At 49.0% G+C, this 27,407-nt stretch overlaps 1 protein-coding gene across 2 annotated transcripts in view; it reads left to right on the top strand.

Annotated features, from left to right (window-relative positions):
• Window positions 1-27,407, top strand: part of UNC13C (unc-13 homolog C) — a 132,441-nt gene that overhangs the window by 43,842 nt on the left and 61,192 nt on the right. For both annotated transcript variants that reach the window (XM_033166691.1, XM_033166690.1), the window contains exons 7-9: window positions 7,493-7,712; window positions 9,629-9,856; window positions 13,197-13,338. In XM_033166691.1, coding sequence (XP_033022582.1) covers window positions 7,493-7,712; window positions 9,629-9,856; window positions 13,197-13,338 — 590 coding nt within the window. The remainder of the gene's footprint in view (window positions 1-7,492; window positions 7,713-9,628; window positions 9,857-13,196; window positions 13,339-27,407) is intronic.

Here is a 27,407-nt window from a genome sequence, read left to right as displayed (position 1 = left end):
AATGGGGGGGGGGAAGTATTCACCAAAGTATTTAACCCCTTCTGTTGGATGCTGTGCTGTTTCTCCTGGCTACCCTTTATGAAAGTCAGAGTCTTGCTGAAGTTGTCTCCTGTGTGGTCATCTTGATTAATCCTGCCCGTAGAGCTTTGCCAAGAGAACAAAACGTGTTCCTCCTCTTCTCTCAGTTGTCTCCATGTCTGTTCTGGGAGGAAAGAGATTGAAGAAGAGCTGAAGAACCTCCCCTGGGTTCTTGTGAGGTCCACCCAACTCTAAGAGGTCCATTCAGCATCTTCTCTCTGCCCCCTGTGTCTCCAGAGCCAGTGGTCTAGGGCTGACCACATTTGTATAGCAAGCACTCAGTCAGATAAGGAGGTGGCTACTCGCGCGCACACACACACACACACACACACACACACACAAACAACAACAACAACAACACTTCTCCCAAAAACAAAGCTTTCCAAGCTTTTCATGCTGGTGACACACTTTTTAGACATGCATCATTTCACAATACAGTAATTCAGTTTTACTAGCAAACCGTGTGGGAATGTTTAGGAGTGTGGATGAGTATATATTATTTTATATATATCATCCCAGCTTGTGTGAGCAAGCTCCAAACTTAGCAGAGTTACATTCCCTTCTAAAACACAGCGGAAAACGGTTGCATAGGCTTCCTAGAGCCTCTATAAAAGAAATATATATTCCTGGTATATTCCCCTTCTTCCCTCTTAAAAGCAAAGATACAATACAGCACTGATTTTAGATATGAAAGAGTTTACTCACGGACATCCAAGAGTCACAGTACAGGCTCAAAGAGGCATATAAACTTAGATAAACATATTTACATGTGGTGAAGCTGATTCCATAAGGAAAGAAGCTTCACTTCTGTTTCTCTCAGCTGCAGGCTGAGAGAGCATCCTGCTTGTTCAAAAGACGAGGCAAAATGGACAATCTACTTTGGGATCTGGTTCCCAGGTAAGACCACACCTACTTCTGGTTCCTGTAGCTCAGTCCAGGTAAACAGGAAGTTAAGCCTGGAGGACTGAGTTACCTTCATGTCCTCTCTAGGAGTGTTGTGTTTGGCTGCTCTGTGTTTACATCCCACAAACCGGAGGTTAAGCCAACCCCTTTCCAGCCCTGGCAGGAGGGCAGGTAGCGTTCGCACGACACACCTACCCACTTCAGCCGACACACTAACGCAACACGCAGTTTGGAAAGCTCAGCCTTAGAAGTTGGGCCGTGGCAGAGTGAAAATGAAAGCAGCATTTGGCTCTGGGAAATCATGGATTCCATAGCAGATCCCTTGCAACCAATGGCACATGTGGCTCACGCACATGGCTGGCTTCTAAATTAACTGCTCCGGAGAGGCAACGGAGGGCGGGGGGCAGCTGAAGGGAAGCATCTGCTGGTTGTACGCTGGAAGCCACACAGTGGCTCCGTGAGGAAGGCGAAGCACAACGTGAAACGAGGCCCTTCTGAGATCTGGAGCTTCCTGTCTCTCGAAATTGTGCATCAGGACCAGATATCCAGAAACAGGCAATTGGGGAAAATGACGCCCGCAAAGTGAAATGCCCAATAAATTCTTGTGCAGAGGAATAAGAGAACCTGCCCCAGCTTGCAGTTTGATTGAATCTATCTTTTTGGATAGCTTTTTTGCTATGTTCTAAATATTTGTTAGTTTGTCCTCACAAGAAGGTTGAACTATGGCTGCCTTTGAAGACGGTTCAAGGCTGGATTAAGATGGGGGGGGGGGGCTAGTGCAGTTCCCAAAAATAAGACCCCCTCTCCCTCCCAAAAGGAATGCATTAAATAAATATGTCTTCACATATCTCAAAGACTTAACAAATGTATTATTACATAAGCTTTTATGGAGTACAAAAAATATTCTACGAGCATATGCAGTTTCAAAACACAAACTAACAACATTTTGGTAACCTTAATAACCAGAAAATGCTCAGAGCATGTGCAATTTCTTATTTTAAACCCATTGTTTTTTGCTCACATCTTAAACTTGGGTGAGTCATCAACACTCAGCCTAACCTGCCTCACATGGCTGTTGTGAACATGTAGAAGAAGGCATAAAATAGCTCCAGAAAGGGACTTCTACCATAGACATCAAATTCTGCTTCCTTTAACCAAAGTAATATATCTTTGTCCTATAAAGCCACGTGTTTTTTCTGGATACGCCACCCCTGCGAATTAGTGCAGCACCGAGGCTTCAGCCACCCTTACGTGAGCCTGTTTTACATATGCATATTTATTTAATTGAGTTATTTAATTTATATCTCACCCTTCTTTCCCGAAGGAGCCCGGAGCAGCAAATGCAATTGAAATTTATAAAAAACAGTTTTAAGTCTTCTAAAAAGCTGGTTAAAAACTACTAAAAAAAACATAGTCCCTTTCTTGGACAGCTAATAATATCAGGGTTGCCAGGAACAGATCAGACAGCCAGAGGAGTTCATGTTTCCCTTAAAGTTACTAATGAGGGCGACAGATTCATTTCAGTAGGGAAGGTATTCCACTTACAATGTCATATAGCCTTAAATAAATAAATAAATAAATAAATAAATAAATAAATAAATAAATGGTTGTGTTTGCGAAGATTTGGGCCATGTCAAACTGTGCTTCTGACTTCCCTGCTCAACGTTTGCGCAAGGGAAACTGAAACCCCCAATTCATCCGGTGTAAGTTTCCAGCCGTACGATTTCAACAGCCGAGAGTTTCTGAGAGAGAAAGTGGAAGACATACCCTCCCCCCATCCCAAGCTCTACCCCTCCCCAGCCACCTGTAGAATGGAATCATAGAATTGTAGAGTTGGAAGAGTCCTCCAGTCCACTCCGTGCAAAACAGAGCATCATTCTGATCCATGTTTGCTGGTGGTTTCTCTCCCCACCCCACCCATTTCTTTGCTCTCCAAGCTGACTTGCATAAGTGTGACCAGGATTAAACCCCTCCCGACTGCTTGGGCGTCTGGCTTATCGATTGCAGCCAGGCCTGAAATTCCTTGGCAAGAACTTATATTGATTGTCCCTCTCTATCTAATTTTATTTGCGCTATACTTTCGTAAATAGAATATTCATTTCTTTTTTTAACTCAAGAAGACTCGGCTGCTTTCTCCCTGTTGGCTCTGCCTTGAAGGCTTCGCCCCCTAAAAGATGGCATTAGGGTTGAAGGTGCCTTTCACAACAACCCTCCAGGGGAGCTTCCACACACCCCTTTGCCATGGCCTCCGAAACCCTCTCAGGGTCTCCTCTGCCTTCAGAGAGGACTAAATCGGTTGAATCACATGTGTTTCCTATTAGGAAAACAGAAAGAAATTACAATATAAGAACAGCAAAACAATTCAGCCCAGAACAAAATGTTTCGTTAAGGAAGAACTTCATATATATGAGAATGAAGAATAAAGTTGGGTGTGACCTTGAATTCTTGGGTTCCAGTGATTGAAAATAAAGTCCAATGTTGGCTAAACTTACAATGTATAATATGCAAGTTCACTAAGAAATGCTCCATCCTAAGCTCTGTTAAGTAATGCACTTTGGAGGTCTTTAGTCCTGTTTAGCCAAACCAACCCAGATACTTAAGGGACCCAGGTGGCGCTGTGGGTTAAACCACAGAGCCTAGGGCTTGCTGATCAGAAGGTCGGCGGTTCGAATCCCTGCCACGGGGGTGAGCTCCTGTTGCTCAGTCCCAGCTCCTGCCCACCTAGCAGTTCGAAAGCACGTCAAAGTGCAAGTAGATAAATAGGTACTGCTCCGGCAGGAAGGTAAATGGCGTTTCCGTGCGCTGCTCTGGTTCGCCAGAAGCGGCTTTGTCATGCTGGCCACATGACCCAGAAGCTGTATGCTGGCTCCCTCAGCCAGTAATGCGAGATGAGCGCCACAACCCCAGAGTTGGACACAACTGGACCTGATGGTCAGGGGTCCCTTTACCTTTACCTTACCCAGATACTTAGAAAGTTGAGGTAATTTTCGTCTGCTTTCATATTTTAACTTTTACACATTTTTAAGTAGAATTGTGATTCCCCCCCCCCTCGATCATATTTTTGAAAAATCTTTTTGTAAACTGCTTCGAGGTGTGCTCCCCCCCCTCTTTTTGCAATTGAGCCACCTATAAATTGTATGAAATGAATAAATAACTAAATAGCTGCTGCCCATGGTTGGGAGTGTGACGTTATGGGGCAGCCACACCCCTTGGATTAGATAGTTAACCAGAATTTTTTTCAGCAAATCCCCATAAATCCCCTTGTAGCCTGGTCTGGATAGCCAGTAAAACAACTGAGAACCACCTCTGTCAGTTGCACTAATCAGGTGCCAAGGTTTTCTTCACACATCGAATATTACCCTGTTCCCGAATCTAAAGGCACAGAAACACTTTGGGGACAATTGCAGTGTCTGGAACACGGTTCACTCTGTTTTCTCTGCCCTTGGAAATCCATCTGCGAGGCAAACGTCATTTGGAAATCATTTCTCATGGCTCCCGTTCCTCCATACAGGCACAGGCCTGGTACCGCTTCCTCCAGGTAGCACCTGCCAACTCAGAGGACCTTTCACTCCCTCCCTCCCCACTGAAGTCAGGAAGGGGGCAGGCAGAAACCCCCTCCCACCCCCAGCAGCAGCAGCAGCAGCAACATATCAAACAGCTTCCTCTCCAACCCCAAAAGAAAATATTATAGGAATCCCGCAACTGGGAATGGAGGAGAGAAATGGTGGGGGTGTTACTGCTTTGTTTTTTTGGTTTAAATATTTATCTTGTCTTTTGTACTGTGAACTGCGGCCCCAGGATCCCTAGATAAAGTGGTATATAATAATAATAATAATAATAATAATAATAATAATAATAATAATAGTAACGATGCTGCTGCTGCTGCTGCTGCTACTGCTGCAGGGAGATGCATAAGCGGCAGCTGCCTGCTTGCTTGATCCTAGGAAGACGAGTGCAGTCGGCAGCCATTGATTCCAGGTTGCTGGAGTTTCCCCAGAGCGTTTACTTGCTCATTTCCCCAGCGTTCTCCCCTTCGTCATCTGCCAGTGTGCCTTCACATTTTAGGCTGTCGACATATTTAGTCATTCCTTTCCCAAACCTCCTGGAATGCAAAATTAAGTTGTTATCTTGGAAACAACTTATGAGGGCCATTTACGTGATAGCTTTGCAATGCGTTGAGCACATTTCACCCTTTCTCTTTCGCAGAAGCCCAGGTGTTGCCTAGCCCTTTCTCGGTGTGCTGTGTGTGTGATAAAAAGCAATTGCTGCTCCCTTGCAGTGCTCCCAGCTGATGCTTTTGTTTTCTCTACCAATCTCTCTCTTTGTCCCAGTTTGCATTTGGCAGCAACGGCTCTCTGGAGTGTTTCAGATATATATATATATATATATATATGTGGAGGTGTTTTCCTGTGAGGCTCCCAAGCACCATTAGAGGTTGGCCGGATCAGCCCCCAAACTGCTCAAGTGCTGAGCATCCCTTTAGTAGTGCTGTGGACCCTTTTTCTAGCTGACATCAATGGGAAGCCAGTGCTGACTCAAACCCCCCTCTCAAGAAACCACCCTAAGCGGACCAAAGGATGCCATTAGGAGAGATGGAGAAGGCAAGGCAGGTGATCTGCTGCTCTGCAGGGGCCTTGTTTGTTAGCACTGGACTGGCTTTCAATGCTAATGAGACCATCTCTGGTGCTAATTAGTGGGTTGTGTGAATCAGCACCCTGGAGATAGATGGGCAGGAGCATCACATCTGAACCCCTTCACATCTGAAGCGGGAGATTTTGCCTGTGACATAGCATGTAGCCACTCAAGGCACAGTGTTCAGATCAGAGAGTTCCTTTGCCACCACGTCAGCAGAGAACGCTTTCCTTGGCCAGCAAGTGCCACAGTCCTTGAGACATGGTGGAGTGACTGGTCCAGGCTTGGGTCCTTCCCCAGGGGCTGGGTCTCACTGGGAGTGAAGCTAGCAAGAAAGGACCTCTGGTATCCTGCCAGCAGCTGGCTTTGCTCCCCTGCTCTCATGGCAAAGAGCCACGGCGTGGGCTGAGCAAGTGACACCATGTGCCACCCCAGAGGCAAGAGCCTGTGTGTGGCAAATGAGTCAGGGGGCTGTGGAAGAAGGAACAGGAGGGGGCGTTCGCCAGCCTCCTGCCTTCGTCCAGAAACAGCTAAGGAAGCCGTTCTGGGGAGCTAATTCCCTGCCTCCCAGGAGTTAACACAGGTGTCTCCGGAGCACCAGAGGTGCCAGCGTGGCATAAGTGATGTAAGGCTGCAGTCTTTGTGATCACCATCATTTCTCCTTCCGGCTACGTGTTTTTTCTGCAGCCGTCTCAGAGATTGCAAGGAGCCAGGGCCTGACTTCTAGGCTCAGGGGGAAAGAGTCTCCTGTGCTGTGAGAGAACAGCTTCCTGTCTTTTTATAGATCTTCTCAGAAGGCACCTGTATAGATATAGTTGTTGTTGTTGTTGTTGTTGTTGTTGTTGTTGTTGTTGTTGTTGTTGTTGTTGTTGTTTTGTGCCCCCTTGGCACAGTGTCCTACATGGGGGAAACCCCTGCACTGCCCTAAATCCTGTATGGACACTGGGCAGCCTCCAGCTCTCTGCAAAGACACACCGATGCCTGACCAGCTCTTGTGGTGCTTTGGAGCGCCTTCCGAGGGCCTCAGAGCAAGTCAGCAAGAGCTCGGCTGATGAGAGCCTCTTGCACGGAGGCACACGCTCTGCAACATTTCAGAAAAGCTTTGTAACAGGAGCTTGAACATGCATGAAAGAACGATTAGACCAGTGGTTCTCAGTTGGTGGTCTGCAGACCCCACCCAGGAGGTCCATGGCACCATTTACATAACCAAAGCGACCCCAGGGATTGAAAATTTCAAAAGTAGGGAGTTCATGGCTTGGCTTTTGTAAAACAGGAGGTCTGCAATACATACTTACTTTCTTACTTACTTAATTACTGTATTTTCTGGTGTATAAGACGACTGGGCGTATAAGACGACCCCCTATCCCAGTTAAAATATAGAGTTTGAGATATACTCAACTGCAGATTCTCCACCCGGTGTATAAGACTTTTGAGAAGATTTTTCTGGATTAAAAAGTAGTCTTATACGCCAGAATATACAGTACTTACTTACTTGGAGAACCTATGTGGTGTAGTAGTTAAGAGTGGTAGACTCGTAATCTGGGGAACTGGGTTTGCGTCTCCGCTCCTCCACATGCAGCTGGTGACCTTGGGCTAGTCACACTTCTCTGAAGTCTCTCAGCCCCACTCACCTCACAGAGGGTTTGTTGTGGGGGAGGAAGGGAAGGGAGAATGTTAGCCGCTTTGAGACTCCTTCGGGTAGTGATAAAGCGGGATATCAAATCCAAACTCCTCTTCTTCTTCTTCTTCTTCTTCTTCTTCTTCTTCTTCTTCTTCCTCTTCCTCTTCCTCTTCCTCTTCTTCTTCTTCTTCTTCTTCGCCAATTGGGAACTGTGAGCTGCTTTGTTGATGTGCCTGAATGTGTTTTGTGTCCCCTCAGAAAATGCACGTCTTCAAAAAAACCCTGCAGGCCCTCATCTACCCCATGTCCTCCACCACCCCACACTACTTTGAAGTGTGGACGGCCACCGCCCCCACCTACTGCTACGAGTGCGAGGGTCTCCTCTGGGGCATCGCCAGGCAGGGAATGAGGTGCACAGAGTGTGGGGTCAAGTGCCATGAGAAGTGCCAGGATCTCCTCAACGCGGACTGTTTGCAGAGTGAGTAGTCTGAGGGGCACCTGGTGTGGGCACAGCTCCTGCCCTTCTCAGTGCCGCTTGCCCCTCCACCTTTGCGAGGGGGGCATGGCAGGGCCAGCCAAAGACATGGTGGCACCTGAGGCAAATGGCAAAATGGTGCCCTCCCCCCTCCCTCCGCCTGGTAAGAAGGGGCGAGTGAAGATCTACACCAGGCATAGACAAACTCGGCCCTCCAGAATGTTTTGGGACTACAACTCCCATCATCCCTAGCTAAAAGGACCAGTGGTCAGGGATGATGGGAATTGTAGTCCCAAAACATCTGGAGGGCCGAGTTTGCCTATGCCTGATCTACACCAAAAACAAGGGAAGAAGAGAGATCCACATCGGGATCTGCTGTCCCTGTGGATCCTGCCACCCGCAGCGTTTGCCTCACCCTGCCTCATGGGTGTCCCAGCTCTGGGGAATGGGCTCCTCCCGTGGGGTTGTTTGGGGTGGCAACAGAAGCCTGTTGGAGCAGCCCCGGCAGTGGCAAGGGAGAGTCTGCTTGGCACATTGCAGAGCCCAAGCAAACAGTTGGGCTGCTCAGATGACGGCGACACCACTCATCTCACAGTGAAGTGGCTGAGTGGAGGAGACATAGCATCTCTGGGCATGCAGGCACCCCTAACGCTGGATGGGTCTTGTGCTTCTTCCAACCCACCCTGCGTTCTGGTCTCAGGGATCTCCCACCTCGTTTGGGTTTCACTCAATTGGGCACTGTCTGCATTTAGCTCCATCTTCACTGGATAAAACTCTTCCTCCTCCTTTGCTTTGAAGCCCACCAGGTTTCCAGCCAGCTCAAGGGATTGCATGAGGCCCCTTGTCACCTCTCGCCAAAAGCCAGACAGTGGCCCAGAGACCTCTCTCTTCCTCAGTCTCTCCTCTGTTGCTGCGCTGCTGCCACCTGATGCGCAGGCCCCCATGAGTGTGGCTTGGCTGCCTCATAGCCAAGAAACAAGGGAGGCTTCCTGGCTGCCCCAGTGTCATTTGTCTCCTTTCTACTTCACCCCCTGGGACCTGCAGCCAAGCAGAAAAAGATGGGCTGGCCAGAAATGCCACCTTGCCTTTCCTGCCTGCATTTATCTGAGGCCAGCATTGCCCTCCAGCCCTGATCAGTGCAGTTGGTCTCTTGTCTTGCAGCCTATGCTAGGCTGGTCCAGGCAGGGATGGGCTGCAAACGAGCCTCTCTAAAGCCCACCACCAAACATTTCTGGTTGGGTGCCCTATTGTACAGTGACACCCCTACCCCCTTGGCAGTTTATCTCTGTGATCCACTGGGAATCCCATTATTTTGCAAAGATCCTGAAAAGTCAGAATATTGGCGTCCCTGGCTTTGCTGTCAGGGCAGGAAAAACCATCCTTTTGGGGGATCAGCATCTGTGTCAGACTTCAGACTTCCATTTTCATGTCTTTCTGGAAGCCCCTCCAGGCATGAACTGACGTCACAACATCCATGCATGCCAGCTTTGAGGGGCCTCTCTGTGTGCTGTGGTCTACGTGGGCCATGCATGGAACCAGGTGTCCCTAGTGCCCTCCCTGGTGGAAGGAAGGGGGCTTCATCCACGCTGTGCAGGACACACAGAAACCTTTGGGGAAAGCAAGAGGAGGGTCAGCTTTCGCCAACCTGGTGCCCTCCAGCTGTTGTGGACTACAATCCCCATCATTCCTGGCTAGTCCAGGTTGTCCAAAACAGCTGGAGGGCATCAGGTTGGCAAAGGCATCAATGAAAGACCCACCTGGCCTTCTGTGTCATTGAGGGCACCTGTTTCCCAGATTTCAGCAACGTCACCATCTCCTCATAGTAGGTGACCCAATATTATTCCCTCTGCAACGACAACAACTACTGCTATGGTAGTGCCTTGTTAAATGTTGCTAACGTCGTTGTTATGTCACCTTAGGGGCAGCGGAGAAGAGTTCAAAGCACGGTGCTGAGGACAAGACCCAGAATATTATTACAGCAATGAAGGAGCAAATGAAGATCAGGGAGCGAAACAGGCCAGAAGTTTTTGAACTGATCCAGGAAATGTTCCAGATCCCCAAGGAGGACTTTGTACAGCACACCAAGGCAGCCAAACAGAGTGTCCTGGATGGGACATCCAAGTGGTCGGCAAAGATCACCATCACGGGTGAGAGGATTCCCCCTTTTCAGCTGGAGGACTCTCTCTGGCCAAAGATCCCTTTCCCCCTCCAGCCCAGGTGGTTACAAAATTGGCATTTACAGAATACAAACAGAAAGAGGGTCTCTGGTGTGTGGTTGTTTCTCTGAGTGTGTGAAATGCAAAGATAGTGTACACCCTGATCTCACGAGGTGGTCCATGCCACTTGCAAGCTGGTGCAGAGCAGTTTGCCACCTCGAAACCCCCCCCCCCCGGGGGGGGTGAGGACTGCATGTAATTGCCATTTACACTTTGAATGCCAAACTTTTTGCATAACCAGTCTGCAGTCAAAGTAGCCCTTAACTACATCTCCTCTGTTGGGTGCTTCCTTGATTTCATTCATCTTCAGGGGGATGATAGCCCAGTACTTTAAAAAAATATATATAATTAATTTTCAAGAAACAGGTTATAAGCATAACATTAGCATCCCCAGTACTAAACTGCACTTGGGGCTTGGTATCACCACCCGCAATGATTTTGCCGGGGAAGTCTGTCTCTTTGGGGATTTCTAGGCTGCTGGACTCAACGCCCTCTTTGATGTACAGAGCAGCATCACCTACAATAGTCCTTCCTATAAAATTAAGATCTGGTCAAGGCAGCAGTCGCTGCAGGTGTCCTCAGTGCAGCCTAGGAGAACAGTTTTTTTTTAGTAATAGTAGTAAAATTTATTACGGCCATTGGCCCATATCAAGAACAAATCAGACAAGCAAACGGAACATAGAATTTAAAACAACTCGACATAAGACAATTAAAAAAAAACAAACCAACGAGGCAGCAGCTGCTGCAACTTAAACAATATCAATCTAAGCAACCCATCAAGAACAACATTTTAACTCAATTTAGTTAATACATATACAGCATAATACATATACAGCATTTTCACTCAATTTAGTTAATACATATACAGCATAAGGATTCAGCTAAAACTTAATTTAAGAATTAATTAATAACTTAATCTCCCCTTAATGATACTTGGTATTAGTTAAAGTATCGAAACTATGCAGTGACCCATTTCTCTTTTTCTGGGATAGGACATTTATCAAAAATCTAGCGACTGTAAGAGATCTACTCGGTTCTTCATCATTCAATAAATGGATTAATTTAGCCTCCTGGGTTCCGTCAGCCTGTCCTATCAGAAGGGGGGACAGAAATCTAGACCGGGCTGCCGAGTAAGCTGGAGAACAGTTTGTCCAGTAGCCATAACAACTTATAATAGCCTTGGTTCATGATACTGTGTTGGTGCTGGCATCCATCTTGTCTCGAGAGACCGTGGAATCCACCTCCATGGCTGAAGTCAAACTGCTGTGTTAGGAGCAAAGAAGTGACCTCCCCAGGGCTCAAACCTGGGCAGTGTGTATGAAGGTCCTGGGCAGCCCAGACAGCAAGACCTCTCTCTCAGCCTTGCTGATGTGGTCCAAAGGAAAGCAGAGCAAGACGGTTTGGCACCAGATTGGCTGCAGGAGTTGCCCGGAGGAGACGTAACAGGCACCATCCTAGTAATACTGTTTAAAGCAGAGAGAATCCCAGCGGGTTGGTTTGAGAAGCCACACAACCTCCCTTCCCCAAGATCAGCAGACTTGCTTCTGAATGGACCCAGCGGGGCGAGGGGGACAGGTCTACTGCTGAGTCAGATTGTTGGGGGGGGCACAACAGCATTCTGATCCCATCATTTCTCCGATGAGGCAGTTAATGAGCTGGGCTGTCCCTGCTAGTGGCAGTTCAAAAATGTTAGCTAAATGCTCCTGTCTGGATGCTTTAAATCACGTGGATCCAACTTAAAAAGCAAATATTTGCTGATGGTCAGAGGGGGGGGGCTGAGGGGAGGGAGTGTGGAGCGTCCCAGTTGGCTTTCAAGCTGACGGAGAGACTCACACAGTTATGAATTGCGATGCAGGAGTCAACTGACAAGTGTTTGTATTTATAGCAGCATAAACACACATTAGCGATGATAAATCCTGACATCTGTTTTCTTGGCGAAAGGCAGCTACAGGAAAGCTGGCTGTCTCTGTAACTGGAGGTTGCAGCCGGGATACCATGCTCTGCAAGAGGGAATGGCTCAGGAAACAGGCTCCTGGGGTCTGAAGACATCTCCCTGGGCGGGGTGGGGGGGTGGGCTGGGCATTGGAACAAGCATCTTGTTCCAAAGTAATGCGTGGACATTTCTCCTGGGAGATGTTTCTTGCTCTGGGGGAGAGGACAGCTTACCTTGTGGGAGAAGGAGCGGAGCACAGTGGGTCAGTGCCATGGCTTGCAAGGTGCAAGGAAACACCCGGACCACCTGCTATCGTTAATCTTTGAGTTGCGCAGAACTCTGTGTGCTCTCAGAGCTGAGAAGGCACAACTCTCTTTGGGTGAGACCAGAGCAGAGTCCATATTCCATGGCCAAGAGGAGGCTAAGTTTGTTTTTTCCATTCACCCCACCCCTTAGGGGGAAAAAATCCTCAGAGGCCTCACAGCCTGGTTCTCACATTGTCTCTCTGCATTATTTGTCCTGTTTTTTTGTAATGGCGTTGCTGTTTTTAACACCTGCTTGAGTGGTGTTTTTTCTCCTGCATGGATAATCCCCGTGTAGGACAAAAAGACTGCCTGTCCTTCGGTCACCGTGTCCGAAAACTAAGCCTTTAGAAGAGGCAGCCAGCTCCCCCACAACGCCAGCCAGGATGTCAGCCAAAAGGAGGAGCCAGGAGAGAGACACCCCTATAACCTCATGCTGGCATTTCCTGCAGTGCTTACTGATAACTGGGAATAGAGCCAGGCCACCTGAGCTCTTTGCTTCTGTGGAAGGGTAGCCAGCCTTCACCCTGATCCAGCTGTTGGAAAGCAACTCTTTCTACGTTCCAGAGAATCTGAAACTATTAGGAACGCAGGAAGGTGTCCTCTACTGAGTCAGGCCATGGAGCCATACTGCTCAGTCTTGTCTGCACTGTCAGCCAGTGGTCTCCAGGGTCTCCAGCTGGGCCAGGCGAATAGCTAGGGTCTGATTAGGTTGGCGCAAGCCCAGGGGACACAAAAGACACGGTGCTCTACTCTGGCTCAGAGTACTGGGGGGCTCCTCCTACATCTAAGAACACTGGAAGTGGCCTCATTCTGACTTAGCCCATTGGTCCACCTAGATCCATCACCTTTGAGCTGGAGATCCTGAGGACTGGACCTGGGACCTTCCATGTGTTCTTCTGCTCAGCACCAACCTTTTTGCCCCTTTTTTGCAGGGGTGGGGGGACACTGGTCACAAAGCCATTGGCCAGGCCTAGTTTCATCAACTTGCGTCCTCTACCTCTCTCTCTCTCTCTTTCTTCCTCCTCTCTTGCAGTGGTCTGTGCTCAGGGCTTGCAGGCCAAGGATAAAACTGGCTCCAGTGACCCGTACGTCACGGTGCAAGTGGGCAAGACCAAAAGGAGGACAAAAACCATATTTGGGAACCTGAATCCAACATGGGACGAGAAGTTCTATTTGTGAGTATTCCTTCCTCTTTTGTCTTTCTGGGGTGCATTACTCAGGAGTAAATGTTGCCTGCAACACATGCCATTCCTTACTCCTGTGATTCATGTTTACCTGGGTGTTTGCATCTTGCGCCTTATTAAAAGCCCAAAGCCACAGACTCGCATTGCGGCTTCTAACTCACAAACAAAATGTGGGTTGGTGTGGATTTCAAGTTCATGTGACGATGATGCTGGAGTTCAGTGGCCCCAGGGAAGTGTGACCACTCTGGGGATTGAAGGTAGATTGGGTGGTCTCTTTGGGGAGGGGGTGCCCTCAGCCATTCCTTCATTTGGCCAGGGGGCTAGGGTGGCATGGGGCTTGGAGCATATGTGAGGACACCTCTGATGACTGTAGAAGCCAGAGAGGAAGAGGAAGGTTGGCTTTTTGGCTCCTCCAAAGATGGAGTACCAGCTATAACACCAAAAACAGCAGCCAGGAATATGTCATTGTACTCAGAATGGGGCCATTTGAAACATCTCAGTGGTTTTGCATTTAGCATACAATAACTGCAGGCCTGGAAATGTGGAAATGGGCTCTCTCTGGAGCATTTTTTTCTGGGGGACATTGATTTCTATATTGGAGAGGATGCTGGGAACTGCCTCTGGGATGTTCAACTCAATTTAGTGGCGTGCAATTTCTTATTAGATTATTGTTATGTTTCAGTTGCATAATTTATAAATATTCCGTAATGAAAGTGGAAGTACATTCACGAGATGGATGCCTTCCGTTGGTGTGGCTGGCGTTGCTCCAGGAAGTTAGAATTTTTAAAATGTTTTTAATAAAAGATGTCTTCTCAGGCAGATCAGGCCAAGGCAGGAAGAAGGTTTTGCTTCCCTTCAGAGGCAGGGAAAACATCTTTCTTTATGAGCTGTGCACCTTTATGGATGAAGGCCTGGGACATGCTGGTATATAGCTTAATTGTAGCTGACTTTTATGTGGCCAACCTCGACTTTAATTGGTTGCTTGTGAGCACCCAGCCGGGCAGTAGATGAAATGCAAGATGGAGTAGGTGAGAGGGGACCCTTTCTTTGGCAGGGTGCCATATTGCTGGCTTGGCAAGGAGGCATGGATATTCCTCCAGTGAGCTGCTGCCAATCAGCGTGGACAGCATGGAGCGGGATAAAGGCTGCCTCCTCTCTTCGAGTGATCCCAGGAAGGGGCTTTTCTAGAGAGATTGTGGAGGCTGTGGCCTGTTCCTTCCCGGAAATGCTTGTTTCTGGCTAGGCGCGTTGCTGGGAATCATATCTGCTGGAGGCCTCTAATGGTAATTGGAACATGTGGCCATAGACTCTAAAAACCCCTGACATCTCTGAGCAGGTTTGCCGAAAGGGCCCCTTCCTTTCTGAAGCAGGATGAGGATTCTGAGAAGGGAATGGGGCCTCTTGCATTGAACTGTGGAAGCAGGAAGCAGATGTCTGAGCAACAATTTCAGTGAGCGGAATAGCAAAGGCACTTGCGGGTGATGGTGGGAAAGAGGCTCGCTGGGTGTTCATTTAGCAAATGGAATCTGGGCAGAGATAGGGCAGAGGGCTGGACAGCCATGTGAGGTTTGCCCACTCGGACAAAAGGCCAAGGGATCTGGGTGGTGTCATTGGCTGGGTGCCCATGGCATGGCATAGGGTAGGGGACATTGGTGGTGCTGTGGTCTAAACCACTGAGCCTCTTGGGCTTGCTGATCAGAAGGTTGGTGGTTTGAATCCCCATTGCTCTGTCCCAGCTCCTGCCAACCTAGCAGTTCGAAAGCATGCCAGTGCAAGTAGATAAATACCGTATTTTTTGCTCCATAAGACGCACTTTTTTCCTCCTAAAAAGTAAGGGAAAATATCTGTGCGTCTTATGGAGCGAATGGTGGTCCCTGGAGCTGAATTGCCCAGGGGCCAAAAGCAGATTGTGCTTTTTATTTTACAAAGAGGAAAGGGAGTGTTGAAAGGACCCCGCTCAGCAGCTGATCAGCAAGAGATCGGGAGAGAGATAAGAGTCCCCGGCTCCCTTTCAGCCCCGCCCTCCTTTGTTGAATGTGCTGCAGAGGGAGGTTGTTTGTTTCCCCAGGACATGTGACTGGCTGATTAGATTATCTGACTGGAAACAGTAGAAACAGCTCCCATAAGATTTTTCAGAAATGTGAGTTAAACCCCATAAAAATGGGGCTTTTCCTCTTTGCTTTTCCCCCTTTGCAAAAGGAGCTTTGCTTTTCCCCCTTTGCAAAAAAAAGCTGCAAAACCTTTAGCTGATCCTTTAAAAAAAAGGCCTTTTGCCTTTGCAAAAACAGCTGCAAAACTTTTAGCTGATCCTCAACACACACACACACACACACACACACACACACACACACAAAAAAAAAACCCAGGGCTTTTAGAGGAGGAAAACCAGAAAAATATTTTTTTTTCTTGTTTCCTCCTCTAAAAATGAGGTGCGCCCTATGGTCCAGTGCGTCCTATGGAGCGAAAAATACGGTAGGTAAACAGCGGGAGGGTAAATGGCGTTTCCGTGTGCTCTGGTTTCCGTCACGTTGTTCCATTGCGCCCAAAGTGGTTTAGTCATGCTGGCCACATGACCCGGAAAGCTGTCTGTGGACAAACGCTGGCTTCCTTGGCCCAGAAGCGAGATGAGCGCCACACTCCATAGTCACCTTTGAGTGGACTTGACCATCCAGGGGTCCTTTACCTTACCTTTACCTTGGGGGGAGTCCAGTGAAACTGAGCGCAGGTTGGGGACGAGATAGAAGATGGCCGTTAGTTTTCAGGGCATGACCAAAGTGGGATCCTCCACAAAATACGTTGCAGGGAGGAGTAGAAGGAGCATCTCCTCATCTGGGTTCCAGCCAGCTGCACCCAACCTCTAGAATACTCTATTCCATTCCTTCCCCAGGCAGTCACCACCCCGATGCCCACTGAGCATGCTCAGTCTTGGGGTGTGTGTGTGTGTGTGTGCGCGCATTTGGGAGGTTCCCACTTAGGATTGAGAGCCAGTGTGGTGTAGTGGTTAAGAGCGGTAGCGTCGTAATCTGGTGAACCAGGTTCGCGTCTCCGCTCCTCCACATGCAGCTGCTGGGTGACCTTGGGCTAGTCACACTTCTCTGAAGTCTCTCAGCCCCACTCACCCCACAGAGTGTTTGCTGTGGGGGAGGAAGGGAAAGGAGAATGTTAGCCGCTTTGAGACTCCTTCGGGTAGTGAAAAGCGGGATATCAAATCCAAACTCTTCTTCTTCTTCTTCTTCTTTAAAGAAAGGTGTTTTTTGTGCTTCTTCAAACTAGGGACTCTGCCTAGCATAGCTGATGGTCTCCTTTGCTTCTCTCTGCACACACCAGCTGCATTCACTGTTAGAGGGAGTGATGCTCAGCATTTGGGCCTGTGTGCAGCTCCCTGCTAGCTCACATGCACACACCCATATTTTAAGAGCTTCAATTTGCCCTGCTGCAGAGCCCTCTCTGGGCCATGCGCTGGCCTCCTGGACCCCTCAGCTTTCCTACTTTTCTCACAGATGACTTGCCTGCCCACAGCCACTCGTGTCCATGGTGACAGTTCCCCAAGCCCAGGGCCACATTGACCCCACTGGCAGGCTGGTAGGCACCGATTTGGGGGTGCCCCCTTCCTCCTGAGCAGCCAACTGGAGTCCATGGAGGTTGTCTTCCTTTTCTGAAGGGTTCGCTGTGATTCCGCTTCTCTTTTGCCAGGCTCTTGGCCAGCCTCTCGCCTTTCTCTGGCTCGGTGGCACCCAGGCAGGCCTGTGTGCTTGGGGCTCCGGCTGCATGGACCAACAACCCCACGCATTTTCTGAGCTTCAGAGCAACACTTTTCTAACCTGAAATTTTGCCTCGGCTTCCTATCTGGGTGGCTGACTCCGGATGCCTCTTTTGGCTGCCTGTCTCTTGCTTGCCATCTGGCATCAGTAAACAGCTTCCGCCTGTGCCGGCTGTTTGATCCAAAATAAGCAAATAAATGTTAATTAACTCAAATAACACAAACAGTGGAGTTTTGGAAATCCACGATTTGCTCTCTTCGCCAAGACATTCATTCTGGGCCAGTTGCGATCACTTGACTCAGCCTTGGCTGCAAACTTGGGGAGCTACACAACCACCACCCCTCACCTACGAATTCAGCAGTGCGGGGGGGGGGAGTCCTACATGGAAGCACAACACAGCTGTGCAGAACAGCGCTGATGATTGGCTTCTCCCTGCGATGCAACACAACAACCCCCCCCCCCCCGAGCAGTCTTTGAGCTTCTCAAAAGGTGTATGTGCGTGTTTGAAATAAGGTCGCAAACATTCAGTTGCATCAACAGTCAAGCCCCACTTCAGAAAGCAGTAATAATTTTTAAAAAGAAGTCCAAATGTTCACCTGAAGCTGGGGGGGGGGGTTGGGGTGTCAAAGAGACTATCAAATCAGCATTGGGTCCACTGAGAATGCCTCTGGCTCGGAGTGGCTAGAAGCCCACCCACTAGTCCTTGTTCTCCCCAGGCCACACCTCTGCTGCTCTGGGAGGCTGGGCAAGGCACACAGGCTCCTGTGGGTGTCTCAGTGGAGAAATCCAGTTGCTGGCATGGGCCGTTGCACAGCTGCTTAGGGGCATGGAACTGAAAGGAAAAGGGAAGCCCCCGTTTGACAGTGCATCTGCACAGGGGCATAGCAAGGTAAATTGGTACCCAGGGGCAAAAAAAATTTGTCACCGCCCCCCAAGGCATGGGGTGGTCACATGGTACCCGGTGTGGAAAATTTCTTGTCAACCCCCCCCATTAACCCCCCCCCCCAAAAAATGGTTTTACGTTATTTCATATTTTCTTACAAAGGAATAATAACAAGTAATAATAATAATAAACTTATTTATATCCCACCCTCCCCGGCCGAAGTCGGGCTCAGGGTGGCTAACATCAGATACATAACATTGGTATAAAATCAAACAATAATTAAATTGCCTCCTAAAAACATCTCAAAATCAAATTAAAGTCTAATTAGATGGCTTTCCACAGGGTTAGGGTTGGGAACAGTAAAGTGTTCTCTGAACTGAAATTCCAGCCTTCATGACATAGGAAAACAGCCAAGTGAACAGCTATTTTGGTGGAGGAGGGTCAAGATATTAACCGATATGCATGAAATTTCATATATAGCTATATAATCCCTAATATAGTAAGATAAGACCTTTGGACCAGGCATTAAAAAAAATGTCAAAAAAAATTCAAGTTTTTTTTTCCAAAAAAAAATTGTTCCTTGATAATTTGTAACCCCCTCCATTATGGAAACCGGGGCGACCCGCCCCCTCGCCCCTGCATCTGCATACCTAGAAGATTTTCTGCTGAGTGAATGAAGAGAGATACTTTCATCACCCTAAAGGAGTCCTGCTAAAGAACTTCATGAAAGGCGTAAGAGCCTTGTAACAGGGCTGTGGCTGCAACCCTACATAGCCCCATACTGAGCCAGCACAACTTCCTTGCTCTGAGTAAAAGTCCTTTCGCTCTGCAGCTTTACATAAAGTAAAAGTCCAGCGCAGTTTCGGTAATCAGCTTAAGAACTGAGCAGTTACTGTGCATGTACATCCAGCTGATGTCCAAAGGAGGAAAGAGTTCCTTGCCTGAGCACAAACCATGATGGCTCTGAAATGCTTCTCGTGTGGAAGACAGGGGGGGCACCAACTTGAATAACATATGGGGGGGCAATGACGTGTGCCATGATGTGCAGTGACCCGGAGAAGCCAAGGGGCAGATCCAAGTGTGGCAGCAGCAGCTGGGAGGGCACCACGGCCCCTTTTGCCCCACCCACCAGCAAAGGAGAGGGAGAGAGACACCCTTCTCTCACGCACAGGACTCGTTGTTCTCTAGATCTAAAGAAACACCCGCCCACACAGAACACACATATAAGCAAGCAATACTCCAGTGCAGGGATCAGCAACCTTTTTCAGCCGTGGGCCGGTCCACTGTCCCTCAGACCATGTGGTGGGTCGGACTATATTTTTTTGGGGGGGGAGGGAATGAACGAATTCCTATGCCCCACAAATAACCCAGAGATGCCTTTTAAATAAAAGCACACATTTTACTCATGTAAAAACACCAGGCAGGCCCCACAAATAACCCAGAGATGCATTTTAAATAAAAGCACACCTTCTACTCATGTAAAAACATGCTGATTCCCAGACTGTCCGCGGGCTGGACTTAGAAGGCAATTGGGCCGCATCTGGCCCATGGGCCTTAGGTTGCCTACCCCTGCTCCAGTGCTTATCTTGCAAACTTTCCTTTTAAATTGTTCAGTCATGGCAAAGGCTCCAGTTTCAAAAAAAAGGACAGGAGGGGGAGGTCTGATCTCTCCTCCACTTTCAGTTGTTCTCCCAGATATGCAGGGGAGGAAAAAAAAGGGGGGGGGGAGCTAAAGGATATTCTCAAGCCATTCCCAGTACTCAAACAACACATAATAAAAAAATTTAAAAATTCCTTCTTTGGCAGACCAACATGGCTACCTACCTGTAACTCAAACAACACTTTGTTGTAGCTACTCTGCTGCTTGCTGAGCACCCTTTTCCACCAGCCGCCTCTCTCCCCTGACTCAGGAACGGACCACGTGCACACACACTCACATACCCCCTCCACTTTGTGGAGGAAAACCCCTTTTGCTCTCTCACACACAGATGTGCTTGCACACACACAAATACGCCCCCTTTGGGAAGGAGGAGCAAAGACTCTAAGACCCTGCCAGAGCCCTCACACCTCCTGATTGTCCTCAACTTTGGGGGTGGGGCAGCTCCCCAAATATTCCAAGGGGGGGGGTGAAGGGACCTGGGCCCCTCAGAGTCGGTGCCTATGGAAGACAGCATCCCTCTGAATGATGCCAGTTGCTGGGAACCACAAGAGGGGAGAGTTGCCGCTATTGCTCTTGGGTCCTGCTTGTAGGCAGCCAGCTGGGGCAATTGGTTGGCCAGCATGGGATCAGGATACTGGGCTGATGCAGAAGGTTTTGGGATCAGTTCACAGTAAAATCAAAAGGCTCCAGTGATGCCTGAAACCCTGGAGGGACCCTGCCCATCAAATGCAGGATGGGCCAATCCATTGGCTGGGTCAGTTGAAGGCAACTTCCAGCCTGCTTCTCGTCTCCACTCTCCCACCCTGAAGGCGGAAGTGCTAAAACGAGCATAAGCAGCCTTTGAAGGGCCTGGTGGGGGTTTTCCCTGGCAGAGTCACCCTGTGTGCAGTCAAGGAAGCTCCCCCACCACTGAACAAGTGAGTCAGCCTGCAATGAAGTTTTCTAGTGAGAGAAATAGAGGGGGGAAGCCCAGGAGGTCAGCCACTGATGTGTGCATGACAACAGATTGGACAGGAAGAAAGGGTTCTCCCTCCCTCCCTCCCTCCCCCCTCTCAGTTAGCATGTCTGAAATGACCACAAACAAAGTTTAGATTTGAGCTACTGGATCAATTAGAATAAAGCAGATTGGAACAGGGCAGAATTGGGGCAGAGCCTCCCTGGGCCCCCAAATCTGGTTCTGTGCCCTGAGCCAGGACAAGGATCCCCAAGAGGGTCTTTCTGCAGGGGCACATACACTAAACATCAGTTCCTGTCTGGATTCTGGGATTGCCACTGGAGTGCCTACCCTGTTGGACTCTGCTACCAGGAGGCTGAAGGCTGCTGGGGCCATGAGCTTGGTGGTGGATAGAGATATTCAGAGACAAAGCAAGATGGCCATGTTTGCCAAAGAGGATCATGGGGATGGGATGGAAATGGGACCCCAGTCAGGTCAAGACTCAGAACCCCCTGGCCTAAGATCTGAGAGCAAAACTTCACGGGTGTTCACAGGGTGTATGGCTGACACTTTGCTGGTGCTCCAGGCAAGAAATAAAATTTTGCAAGTTCTTGTGGAAGGCTCGGATGGTATGTCATCATTTGCATGCAAAGCAGGGTTGTTTCAAATGCAGCCCTCTGATTAAGAGAACCAGGTGGAATACACTGTTGCTGCCATTTGAGGAAGCTTTTTGAGAATTGCAGCTGTCCGCAGAACTATGAAATTGGAAAGGGGTCCACCAAAGGGCGCCGAGGCCAGCCCTAGCCAGCCAGCCAACTGCTCCCCTTGAAAGGCATTTGCAGGTGTCCTATAACCTGCTTCTGTTCTCCATAGCTCCCACCATTGCAGACTGCTCCTCTTTGGAGCTTTGCCCAGAGTTCAGGGCTGTGCTTAGAACATGCAGGGTGATGAATGAATATGCTCCTCCCTGCACCATTTCCTCTCCCACTTCCAGTACTACTAGCAGCTTAGACTTTATATTGTCAACAAGACGAAGAGTAGTAGCTCCTTGTCTTCCTGGGATCAGACCCCTGCTTCAGTCTGGGAGCCCCCATGGGCTCTTTCCCCCTTTGAGGAGATGGAGATCTGGACCAGTCAGCCTCTAGGAGCAGAGGGAGGCTCGTTGTGGCTTGCTTATGAGCCGTCCAGCGCTGAGCCAGAATCCAACCTCTTAGGGAACGGCTGAGACTAGGTCCCTGGAATGGCCAGGTAGGGACTCCTTCTGCCAGTCCTGGCCGTGGCTGGAGAGAAAGTGCTGGCTATCAAGGAACCTGCCTTCCCAGCAATGCCATGGGATTTGAATATCCCAGGAGTGAGTTAGTTTTACTCCTGCATGTATCAGTCTCCGCATGGCCTCTGGGATTAATAGAAATGGCCAAGGATTTAAAGCATGCAGCTTTCTGGTTACAAGTATGGATTTACTTTACATTATGCAAATTGTTTCTTTGACCCTGCTTGGTCTTTAAATAATCCCGTGTTTGCTTTTGAAGACTGATTACAAGGAGAAGTGGTTCTGTTGTTGGGTTACGGGAGGGTGTTCTGTTTATCTGCCTGATCCCTCTTCCTCCCTCCATGATCGCCCAGTAGAGAATTCAGGGGCCAAAGAAATCTATGCTGATAGCTCCATAGGTTGAAACATGGAGCTGTCTCAGTCATTTAGAAAGGGGAAAGGGTGCAATTTTAATTGCAGGGGGGAGGGCAAGTGGATGGGAGGGCTTGGTACTTATCTGAACACCCACACCCACTGGCTGATAAGGTCAGAGCCCTCCACCCCTCTGGCAAAAGTGGCCAGGGCAAGTCTGTATCTAAGTGCATGGAATGGTCTCCATCATCTCAACCACAGCCCTAGAAATGATGGGGAATGTTGACATTCCACTGGTGAGGCACAGAGGTAGCCCAGTCCCCAACTCCCTGGGAGTTCAGTCCTGCTGCCTCTTTCAAAGGCAGGAAGATCATTCCTGCATTTCTGTGGCTTCCTAAAGCTATGTGGCATCTGCTTCAGGAGGTGCCTTCTTGCAATGTCTGCTGCCAGGCAAACCAGCCCCATCCTGATCAGAAGCCAACTCTTACTGCACCAAGAAAGTGGTGGCAGCCCAGGTGAGAGGGCGGTGGCAAGCCCAGGACTGCTGGGGTGAGGTCAGAACCCTGGGTGCTCTCTGTCAAAATACAAAAGCAAAGGGTTCAGGACCATGGACAGCAAGTCTCGCAGCTCAAACCTGGCCTGCTGTAAGGCTCTCCACCCTCTGGCTGCTGAAGGACTGGTGCCCTTCGATGCGGCCATTGGCTCCTTCCAGGAGGGCACTTGGTCAGCGTGTGGTGCCTCCGCGGTCTTTCTGAATGTGCAGTGCCATTTGTGCCAGCACCACGACACTCCATGTGCACCTGGCACCTCCCTGTGGTCCCTGCATAGCCATCTGGGTTCATGCTTCTGTGCCAGGAACAGCCTTCCTTGGTGGGTGCCCTGTTGCAGCATTCCCCTTGCCAGGCTTCCCTGTGGCCCCGGTCTGCAAGGTAGAGAAGGCGGCAGGGACTAGGCTGGCTGCAGTTCAGCTGAAGGGAGAGGTGCCCAAGCACTCCTGGGTGGTGCTGAGAGACCTCCAGTCACTTTGCTCTTGTCATAATCCTCGGCTTTCTGAGGAATGCGAGGCCTGATTACATCAAATCAAGAATCCACCGAAGGCAGCTTGCTTTGTGTAAAGCATTGCCACCTCCTTTGTGTACCCTCCCTGCTTGTCTTGCTACAAAACCCTCTTAATCTAAAGAGGCCAGGCATGCGGTGGGGGCTGGGAGGCAAATCCCCTCCCAGGAAGAAGCTCTCACAGCTATTCAATGCATCTAATGCTTGCACGTGGCATAAGCTGCAGACACCTTGCTGTGGGCTCACAGCCCCTCACATGTTGCTTTGGACCACAGCTTACCTCCGTTGTAACGGTTTTAGTGACAGATGGGAGATGCCCCAGCCCTGCAGGCAGAATCATAACCACAACGCATGTGAAATGAAATAGATCACTAGATGTAAACAGATGCAAAGCCTGTGAATCGATGTTGCATTAATACTGTATGAATCGGTGAGGGGCGGTTGTAGAAGTGGCCTCCTTTTCAAAGGACTGTGTGTCCTCGGCAGTCAGGAGGCGAGGAGACCTGGAGGGAGGGGCAGCACGGAATAGGGCAGGGGGCTGAGCAAGGGACAAGGAGGGGAGGCAAGAGGAGGTGAGAGTAGGAAGGTCCACAGCCCAGAGGCAGGGAGCTCTTGCTTTGGATGCAGAAGGTGCCATTTGAGGAATATTTTAAGTTGCAGGACAGGGGAATGAGATCTGCCTCCTGCTGCCTCTGACTTGGACCTTGCAGCACTCATGGAAGCTGAGAAGCTGGACCTGCAGGACCAACAGGCAGAGACCCTTGATAGAGGGCTCAATGAAGGAGTCAGGGATTAGCACCCAGCCTGCTCTGGCCTTCTGGAGGTGCAAGGACTGCCCATAGGCTGCAGGTCCTTCCACTGGCCACAGTCACATGGCCTGGCTTACACATAAACCTAAGCCATTTTGAGGGAGTTTGCCTGAACCCTCCCCAGTGGTTTCACTGCCAGTTCATTTTCTACCAGCAAACCATGATCCAAAGCCCTGGTTTGTTGATGGCTTACAAGCCTTGGGTTGTTGTTATGATAGCTTAGTGTTAGGTACAAACCCCACATGCTTCCTTAAGTGTGCCTTGTTTGGCCATCCCACCCCAGGCCCTTGCCAGGAGCCAAGATTGGCTGGGGAGCAATCTAAGCAAACCATGGCTCCTTTCATTGTGGGCTTAGCATTGTGTCTTCACTTCACAGTCCCAGGTCAACAAGACCCACTGTGGCCATGTGCCCTGATCCTGACAGATGAGAATGACCTTCTCAAGAGAGTCTGAACTAGGGGAGTGAGAAGGCCTGGGGAACAATGTGGGGAAGGGAGAATGATAGCTTCTGTGTTTACTATAGGCACATGCAATACCCAAATCAAAGATGCATTTCTGTACCCAGAGGGTCCTACCATGTGCACAACAGGAGCGTATCACCACCACGCAGGTGGCGCTGTAGTCTAAACCACTGAGCCTCTTGGGCTTGCCGATCAGAAGGTCGGCGGTTCGAATCCCCACAATGGAGGGAGCTCCCATTGCTCTGTCCCAGCTCCTGCCAACCTAGCAGATCAAAGACACGCCAGTGCAAGTAGATAAATAGGTGCTGCTGAGGCAGGAATGTAAACAGCGTTTCCATGAGCTATGGTCTCCGTCACGGTTTTCCGTTGCACCAGAAGTGGTTTAGTCATGCTGGCCACATGACCCGGAAAGCTGTCTGTGGACAAACGCCAGCTCCCTTGGCCTGAAAGTGAGACGAGCGCCGCAACCCCATAGTCGCCTTTGACTGGACTTAACTGTCCAGGGGTCCTTTACACCTTTTACCACCACCACCAAATTTGATGCTCGCAAATTGTTCTTTGTCTTCTTCCAGTGACTTCCAATTCAGTTTGTAGATACTAGTTGCTGACCTGCAGACCTGGCCAATCCTGTACATGTCTACTCAGAAGTAAATCCCATTGAGTTCAGTGGATGTAGGCTTGCAACCCAGTGCATTTTGAGGTTGCATTCCTCTGTGCCTTTGCCTAGGAAGAAGCTCCACTGAACAGAGTTGGGTCTTAGGATGAAAACGGCTGCTCTGTAGTTATCATAAATATGCCAGTACAATTGTATATGCTAGCTAAGTTATGTGTGATGTGTTTTGTGTTGTTAAAGCAGTAAAATTAGTTTACGTCTGATAATAAACAGTGTATATTCTTCAGATTTCACTCTCCCCCCCCAGCTCAAATTTTCCAAAAGTTTCCCAGAAATCTTACTCCTGTGTTTTGAGCCGCTCCAGCGTAACTTGATATCTCCTCTTGTTTCTTTCAAAATGACTACAGATTACTCTCTCTGCTGTCACTTTAAAATCTGATCAAATGGATTGTGTTGCCACTCTGTAAGTTAATTAAGACAATCAAGCACAGCAGTCAGGATTTTGTCTAGCATGCCCGGTGCACTGAAAGTCCCTCTCCTCCCACCCCCGCCGCCCCCAAGCGAGTAAATTTGGCTCTGCCTCCCGCTACTGGTGCTGCACGGCTTTGATGCTATTTGGAGCCACTATAAAAATGCAGCGTTTTCTTCCTCCTTCAATTATTTATAGCAGGGAAGAATTGATTTTGTGAAAATGCTGCCAGCCTCCTGGGGGAGAGGAGGAGAACTGGAACTCCCACGAATAACTTCATTTAGACCTTACAAGGCCCTTGGGTTGTGGGTTCGATCCTGGCACTACCCCCATAGTGTTAAGCCTTGCTCTCTTGGGAAAATCTGCATAGCTATAAAGATGTCATGCAGGAGGAGAGGATGGCAGATCCAGGAGCAGAATGCTGAGTCTTCCAGGGAGCAAACTGGGCAAGCATTTGCACAGAGCACTGTGTGTGTGTGTGTGTGTGTGTGTGTGTGTGTGTGTGTGTTCATAGGAAATCCACTCAGAAGATAGATGATGATAGATAGATGATAGATTGTTGTTGTTGTTCAGTCGTTCAGTCGTGTCCGACTCTTCGTGACCCCAGGGACCAGAGCACGCCAGGCACCCCTATCCTCCACTGCCTCCCGCAGTTTGGCCAAACTCAGGCTAGTCGCTTCAAGAACACTGTCCAACCATCTCATCGTCCCCTTCTCCTTGTGCCCAGATGAGAGAGAGAGAGAGAGAGAGAGAGATGATAGATAGATAGATAGATAGATAGATAGATAGATAGATAGATAGATGTAGGTAGGTAGGTAGGTAGGTATAGATGATAGATAGAAGATAGATAGATAGATAGATAGATAGATAGATAGATAGATAGATAGATAGATATAGATGATAGATGAGAGAGAGCTGATAGAGATAGATAGATAGATAGATAGATAGATAGATAGATAGATTATATATTAGAAGCAAATGTAGCTCGTTGGTAGCCCCCCATGGCAGGCATGCCAGAGCAGTTTGCCTGGTACCATTTCTGATGTCTTTTCAGTGCATGATGAATAAGTTTCTCCACACCCAGGCCTTTTGAAATAACTCATCTCATCTGGCCCTCTGTTTTTAATTTGGGGGGGTGCAGTGAATTCTTTTCTGAAATTTCCATGTCGTCTCCCTCTTTTAAAATGGTTATATGTTTTACTTCTTATTTCACTTGTTGTTCTTTCCCCTCATTAATAAGTAAAATAGGGGAAAATGCTGTCCTGGCAGGCAGGGTGGAGCCACTGCCCCTTCATCCTTGCTCCTGAAACTGGTCCTCCCAATGCTCCCCACCCAGCTTGGAAGCCATCCTTGCTCCTCCATTGCTACACGGGGTTGCAAGTCTTGGGGAGCGGCTGCTTTTCAGAGGAAGGCGGGAAGTTTTGTGCATGTGACCATGCACACACACACACACATTCCACTTGGCAAAAGGCAACACACAGAGCTGATCTGAATCCACTGTGGAGCCCCAAAGTGGAAGAGCGTTTCTTACCCACAGGCTGCTGAGAAACGGCCCCTTCAGCTCCTGCATTCAGCAGCCCAGGCTCCAAACTGGATACATAAATATTTGGGAGGGGGGAGGTTTCTACTGTTTGCCTTGCACCTTCTCAGGGCCAGAGCTTCTGAATCATATCACCTCATCAGCTGGAGAGTTAGGCTTGAATTCGGGTGGGGAGGTAAAACAGATCATTAACAACAGGCTGGAGAAACCACAGTAACCAGGTTTTGTTTATGTAGTGACCTAGATTTGCTTT

Source organism: Lacerta agilis, chromosome 13 (assembly GCF_009819535.1).
Source record: "Lacerta agilis isolate rLacAgi1 chromosome 13, rLacAgi1.pri, whole genome shotgun sequence".
Classification (NCBI taxonomy): domain Eukaryota; kingdom Metazoa; phylum Chordata; class Lepidosauria; order Squamata; family Lacertidae; genus Lacerta; species Lacerta agilis.
This window is presented reverse-complemented; position numbering and strand designations above follow the sequence as displayed.